The sequence below is a fragment of the Delphinapterus leucas genome, chromosome 3 (genome assembly GCF_059928025.1).
Source record: "Delphinapterus leucas isolate spDelLeu-1000000601 "Yukka" chromosome 3, BTC_Dleu_Yukka2, whole genome shotgun sequence".
NCBI lineage: Eukaryota > Metazoa > Chordata > Mammalia > Artiodactyla > Monodontidae > Delphinapterus > Delphinapterus leucas.
This window is the reverse complement of record NC_143131.1, coordinates 1778823-1785913: the sequence shown is the minus strand read 5'-3', so window position 1 is coordinate 1785913 and position 7091 is coordinate 1778823. Positions and strand designations below refer to the sequence as shown.

At 64.0% G+C, this 7091-nt stretch overlaps 1 protein-coding gene across 1 annotated transcript; it reads right to left on the bottom strand.

The window, feature by feature from the left end:
• Positions 1-326: 326 nt before the first annotated feature.
• Positions 327-6801, bottom strand: LRRC14B (leucine rich repeat containing 14B). Its single transcript, XM_022581259.2, has 2 exons — positions 4323-6801; positions 327-1136 (listed from the first exon to the last, which is right to left on the bottom strand). Exons 1-2 carry the CDS (start codon positions 5213-5215, stop codon positions 491-493), a joined length of 1539 nt encoding a protein of 512 aa, XP_022436967.2. The 5' UTR covers positions 5216-6801; the 3' UTR covers positions 327-490.
• Between the last annotated feature and the right edge of the window lie 290 nt (positions 6802-7091).

Below are 7091 nucleotides of genomic sequence, written 5' to 3'. Positions count from 1 at the left end.
CGCTGGACGGGAGTTTGTAAACATCCAGACAGGGCAGCGCCGCACACCCGTGACGGGAGGGCGCCGGGCCGGCTCCCTGCACCCCTGGACCCAGCCCCTGCGGCAAGGGATGCGGCTTGCCCTCGGTTTTACTCTCTCCTCAGCTGCTCGCTTTCATCGCTGTGCCCCGGGAGGTGTCCTCTCACTTCCTCCCCCGCTCACGCCGGCCGGTCGTCCAGCCGCCCCGCCCCCGCCCCGCCCCCTGCGGCCCGCACTTCACGCGGCTGCCGAGGCGCCGTGATCAGGACGGCAGCCCGCCGCGGGCTGCTTCTCTGGCGCCACCGCCTGCTGGGCGCTGGGCGCCGTCACAGCTCCTGGGAGGCAGGGCCGTCGCTCCCGGAGCGCCTGAGGGATGCGCGTGCAGCTGCCACTAGGAGATGCGTCGGTGGTGGCGGGGGCGGAGGCTCCGCCCCAGCGCCGCCGCCGGGACCCGCCTCGTACAGTCCAGGGCCTACTCCATTTGCTTCAGCGCTCTGGAGAAGTTTTCCAGGGCAGTTTTGAAGGCTTGCAGCAAGAGCGTTCCGAGTTCATTGCTCGTTTCTTGAATGTCCGGGTCGAAGCTTCCGAAGAGGGGCGTGGAGAGCCGAATGTCGTCGCGGCCGGCCCGCAGCAGCAGCGCGCGCAGGTCCTCTGCGATCGCGCTGTATTTCTGCTGGTCGAATTTGGACATGGCCAGCTCGTCCTGTGGGTAGGCGCTGCCCTCGGGGTAGCAGTCCCTGGGCACCGGGAACTCCACGCTCTGCAACCGGGGGAGCCCACAGAGCGCCACGAAGAGGCGCCGGAGCGCGCGGGCCGACATTGGGTTCCCCAGGAAGCGGAGCTCCTGCAGCCGGCGGCAGGGGCCCAGGGCCAGGCTCAGCGCGCCCACGTGCCGGTCCGCGAGGCCGCACTCCTCCAGGGTCAGGGCCCTCAGCGTCGGGGCGGCCTGGCCCAGCAGCCGGAAGAAGGTCGAGGGGAACAGGTCCACCAGGCAGTGCCCGCTGAGGTCCAGCACCTCCAGGTGGGCGGCGTGGGTGCAGTTCGCCAAGAAGGCCATGTCCGCATGGTTCAGGGCGCAGTTGCCCAGGTCCAGCACTCTCAGCGGAGTCCGGAGGGGGCTGCGGGCAGGGCAGGAAACAGCGCGGTGAGAGCAGGCCCGGCAGGTGCTCTGGGGGCCACACACACCCTCCCTTGATTGCATTCAGCCTGAGAGCTGAAATGGGTTTTACCTTTTTAAGTAGTCAAACAAGTCAAAAGAAGAAGAATATTTTGTGACACGTGAGAATTATATGAAATTCAGGTTTCAGTGCGGGTAAGTAAAGCGTAATCAGAACAGCTGCGACCTTCATTTACTTCCCGTTTGTGGCTGCCCCGGGGCAACGGCAGAGCTGGGTCAGTGTGAGACCATGCGTAGCCAAGGCCCCGTGAAGACTTAACTTCACCCAAAGACAGGCCTGGCCTTTGTCCTCAGCAATTAAAGTGATCAATCTGTTTTGTCCACAAGGCGTTGTGTGTTCACAAGCTTGCTGAGGGGGCAGTGAGTTGCCTGTGGATTGGCAGGAAGTGAAACACTGGCTTGGCTCTGCAAGAAGAGCCTGAGCCCACAGGATCAGGGCTGGGAGGGCCCTTGGAGCATCCAGTCCACCCTCAGCACTGCCTGGGACCTCAGAGACCCTCCGTGCTCTCCTGTAGGTGTGTAGGCGGTGGCCATGCGGAAACGCACAGTCGGTGGCTCCCTGCCCAGAAGTTCTCAGAGTCGGGAACAGACCCATAGTGGCCCTCCGGGATCCTGGGCCTGGGTCTGGGGTCACCTGGCTGCGCACTGAGTGCCGGGGCCGGGGGCGGTGGGGTCCGCTCTCTATTCGCCTGCTGAGGCTGCCGCTCCCACCACCTCCTGCGCCTGTACTCTGGCCGCTGAGTGTCGCGGGTGCACCTGCCGCCTGCACAGTCCACCCCGCAGCGGGCTCTGTGCCTCCTTGCCCGGCTCTGAGGAGGCTGTGGCTCGGGCCCTGGGCTGTGGGGCGTGTTTCCACCTCCATCTCTCACACCCACATCCATCCATGAGGGACCCTCTCCCCATCTGCACTGCTCGCAACCCCTCGGGGGGCCTCCTGTGTGGACAAGGGTCAGAGGACAGGCCTGACTGCGAACCGCGTCTGGGAGCTTGGATTTGGGGAGGGTCCCTCACTCAGCTGATAAGGGGTCCCTGGCCTGAGCTCTCTGCACAAGCAACGTGGTCCCTGCTGACACCTGCCTCCTCTGGGGTCTGGAATCTCGGCACATGCCAGGCTGAGGCGCCCACCCAACCAGCCCCCAGGAAAACCCCTGGCCTGGGTCTCTCATGCACTCCCCAGTGGACGGCACCTCCCACGTGCCATCACAGTCTGTGCTGGCTCCACTGCGACAGGACCCTGGACTCGTGCCCCGTCTCCCCGAACCCCTCCCCACAAGCCCTTTCCCTTGGCAGATTCTGCCCCGTCCGTCTGCTGTAATAAATCTTAGCAGTGAGTCCTCCCAGGGAGTCAGCAAACCTGGGTGGTCTCGGCGTGTCTGTTCTGTCTGCCACTCTCCCTGCCCCTCCATCTGGGTCTGCTGTGTGGGCCAGGGAAGCCAGAGTGAGCCCTGTAATATGAAGCTGATCACCCACTGCCCTGCTCAGAGGCCTGGCTCTTCCGTCCTTCTCCTCCTCTCCCTGCTCCCTTCTTCACCTGCCCAGGACCACAGCCCCCGTCCCCGCTGCCCCAGCCCCGCCCCACCCCATCCCTGCCTACGGCCCTGCCACACCCCCAGCTCCGGGCAGCCCCGCCCCGCCCCACCCCTGCCTACGGCCCTGCCACACCCCCAGCTCCTGCCCTTCACCTGCGGGGTTCCTGCCTAGCACACGCTCTCTGGGCCCTCCGCTGGCTCACTGTGCCTGGTCTCCGCTCAAAGGTCACCTTGGGACCTAGCCTTCCCTGACCACTCACCCATCTCCCTCCCACTTAGCCCTGACACACTCCACGCCTGGACCTCCTGGGGCCTTGGACAGGCTCTCAGCAACCAGCTGACTGAAGACCGAGCGTGTAGAACAGGTCAGAGTGTGACAGGCGATGTCAGGGCCGAGCTAACAAGATAGCCCTGCAGGCTTGTGACGTGTCTTCTGGCTTGTGGAACACGTTTCCCCAGAGCACAGGCACCTCTGGCTGAGGGCCCAGGCCAGCCAAACGCAGCACTGTCCTGAGGGTCCCAGGGAGCCGCCACATGGCAGAGTCGTATTTGTGTGTGGGCTCGAGGAACACCCCTTCCCGAATTGGGCGACTGGGTTCCAGCGGGGGAGGAGCAGGGATGGGGGACGGCGACGGGATCCCATGTGCACCCCAGGGGATGAGAGGCAGTGTGGGCCCTGGCCAGCTGCGGCCAGCTACTTCTGGGTTTCCTTTGTATAGAAGAGAAATTCCTGTAAGCCACGGACTCCCTAAGCCAGAAGAGACATCCTTACACCCACTCAATGAGAAATGAGAAGAAATGAGAAATTTGATTCTCATCAAATTTCTCTTCTCAAGAAATGAGAAGTTTGATTTTCCATAAATTTTTATGAGTATATTCACAGCTGGTGGCCGCCAAGGTGGCCCAACGGCCCTTGGGTATTGGGACCCTCGGTGGTGCCTCCCGTGGCCCAGTGACGGGCCCTCACCATGCAGTGTGCCGAAGCATCCGCACAGTGCTCTCCAGGGAAGGTCACGGGAGGCAGGCCTCCCTCCGGAGGGCCTCTGGCCCTCTGATCCGCAGCCTGTTGGGGGGCCCACGGGCCGAGCAGCTGAGGCCGCCTGCCGACAGCCATGAGAATGAGCGTGCAAGTGGGTGACTCTGCTTTCCCGCCCCGACAAGCCTTCAGGGGAGACCACAGCTGCCCCCACCCGGCTCCTGTCTTGCCCTCGTAAGCCCCAGCACTGGGGTAATTTGTTACAATGACAGGTAATTAATACAATGTAATGGAGTTACTTCTATGTTGTTTGCTTGCTAATGAAGACTCTTCTCTTTTTCTTACGAACTGGAGGCGGTCTCCTTTGGGTTCTGGTGCTCCCAGGTTGCACCCGACACCAGCCCCAGCTGGGCCACCTCCCCCTCCATCTGTCCCCTCCGGCTGCTCTGGGCTGGGCAAAAACCGAGGGGACGGGGGCTCGTGGCCTTGTAAGTAACCAGGTCTGTTTTACGGTCCCCTAGTGCGTCCTCAGCCCGGGCCCCGAGTCGCCCTGACCTGGGCTGAGGGGCTGTGAGCAGATGCCCTCCCCCCGCCGCCCTCCTTCTGCTCACCCTAGACTCACCCGAGCAGTTTCTGGAGCTTCCCGGTCAGCGTGGAGAAGGCCACGCTCAACTCGGTGAGCTGCGTCATCCGGCTGAGCTCCCGGGCGATGGAGGTGAGCAGGGTGTCCTCGCCGTCAGGGGCGGGGGTGCTGGTAGGGGGCGCGTCGAAGGCCTTGGCGGGCAGGGTGAGCGACACCAGCCGGGGGAAGCCCAGCTGGGCCAGCAGCTGCTGCACGTGGCCGGCGTGCAGACGCACGTTGTGCACCACCTCCAGCCGGCGCAGCTCGCCCGGCCCCGCCAGACGCAGCACGTGCAGCAGCTGCCCGGGGCCCAGGCTGTCGGCCCGGAAGGAGAGGCAGCGCACGCGCAGTGGGGCGGGACCCTCTGGCCCCAGGGCCTGCACCACCAAGTCGAAGTTACCCCCGGTGACGAAGATATCGGCGAGGACCTCTACGGGGCGCCGGGCCGCACGGGGCTCCGCCTGCAGCTCGCAGCAGGTCCTGGCCAGCAGCTTGGTGCGGCCCCACCTGCCCAGCGCCCTCCCACAGGGACAGCCCTGCACCTGCACGTCTCGGATGCCCGTGAGGTCGGCCACCCGCAGACGCCGCCGGCCCCCGCCCCAGAGCGTGTGGTCCGCGAGGCCGCGCACGCAGGCCTCCAGGCAGGCCCTGCAGGCCCGGTCCCGCAGGTCCCCGGGGTGGTCTGCGCTGGGGCCCAGCAGAGCACCCAGCCGGAACTCCTCCAGCGGCCAGCGCTCCAGCAGAACGCGGATCACCTCCGCCTGCTCCAGCAAGTAGCTGGCTTTGAAGAGCAGCGGGTAGAGGTTGTGGGCCACGCCGTCCAGGCTCTGCCGGGCCACCTGGGGGTGGGACGCCAAGGCCTCAGCAGAAATGAAGCGTAGTGACTGCATCATGCCCACCTGCAGCGGCTGGAGCCGGGACAGCGCTCTCCCCTGTGCTTCTCCCAAAGACGCGTCCCCTTCTCGCCTGTTTTTAGTTGCAGCTGCTGTGAGCAGCTTGCCTTGGACTGTGGTGAGCCAGCCCTCTGGTCATCTGACGGCTATTTTCGTCCTGGGTGCCTGTTTGGCTTTGGCTGTGGAGGCGTCTGGTGGTGGCCGGCTTGTCCTGCTGGCGCTCAGCTGAGGAAAGCAGAGCTGCCTGAGTGCTTGGCTAGGGGGAGGGGGCTGGGCCCCTGGAATTACCGCCGTGTCCACTGCAGGGGTGGCCTGTCCTGGGGGTACCTCATCCCCTCCATGGCGTGGGTCTGCCCCAACCCTGGGCCACCCCACAGTCCGGGGAACTAACAAACCTTTTCTTGGACCCCTGGGAGCCGAGTCCCTCCCTTTGCCCCACGTCCAGAGTTAGGGACGCGGCAGTGGGCATGGGGTGGCACCTCTGATAACTGTTTCCTGACTTTAAGAGAAGATAAATAAAGGCCCCATGAGGCGCCGGCACACTGCTTGGCAACCCCCTTCCTTTATCGTCACTGAGGACCGCGGCCGAGGCTTCCCCACCGTCCATGGGAGGGAGCTTGGCGCCCTCCAGCTGCAGGCCTCCCTGGGCTGAGCCCCAGGATCCACGCAGTGGGCGGGGCTGCAGGTGACGTGCGGGGGGGGGGGGCACAGGAGCGGGAAGCTCGCTCGCAGAGCCTGGTGTCTGGTTCCTCGCTCTGGAGGGTGGCAGAGCATGTGCCCCAGACCACGCCGCTTTGGCTGAAGGAGTATTTTGAGCTAAGGGCGGTTGGAACCCCCCCGCCCCCACCCCCCGCCACCTTTCTTCCTGAACGGAGATGGAATTCCGGGCAAGCCACCCTCCCTGAACGGGAGGGGAGACATTCTCATCACCGGAGAGGGCGTCAGGATAGTTCACTGTCAAAGTTACTGTCCTGTGTGTTGTAGTTACTTTTCCACAATCAATCACCTCCTCGCTCAACTTAGTCCAGAAACACTTAGGCCACCGGGGTCTTCGTTTCCTTATGACGGCTCCCATGTCATCAAAAACTTATATTCAGTAAATCTGCGTGCTTTTCTCTCATGAGTCTGTTCTTTGTTACAGAGCCCCAGAAGAGAACCCAAGATGGACAGAGAAAAATTCTTCCTCCCTCCAGCTCCAGCTCTGACGGGTGTTTGATCATCTCTGAATGACTTGACCTCCCCCCCACCCCCATATCACCATCACTGGGTGCAGGGCTGGAGCACTTAGCCTGACAGGCTACCCGGACAAGCGCTGGTCTGGGAGGGACCTCAGTGGGACAGAGAGAGAGACCGAGACAGTATGATAGGGAAAGACAGAGAGACAGAGACCCACAAAGACAGAGATCAAGAGAGGGAGGAGGGGAGAGGCAGACAGAGGCACTAGGAGGGAGAAGAGTCAGGGGCCAGGGGACATGCTGGGTTGTATGTAGGGCTGTGGATATGGACGTGGGTGCAGGGGGTGCAGGTGCCGCTCATGGGGTCCCACACGGGCCGGACCCCCCAGACCCCCCAACCCTACACTCAGGTGGGACCCTCTGTCATACACAGTCCTGCTTGCTGTTCCCTCAGAGCCTCAGCAGTGCCTCCCCTAGGGAGGGGGCGGCATCGTGCTCCGGGGGCCCCAGCGTTGCCAGGCAGGCCAGGTGTGAGCGGAGACGGCGGGGACCTCCCCCTGCCCTCACCCCCGATGGGAGGCAAGGACGTGCACCAGGCAGACCCCAGAGGGCGCTCTGCTGCCCACGCCCTGCCCCCTCAAAGTCGCAGGGGCTGCGCTCCCTAGGGGAGGCTTGTTGGTGACGTCCCTGACACAACAGAA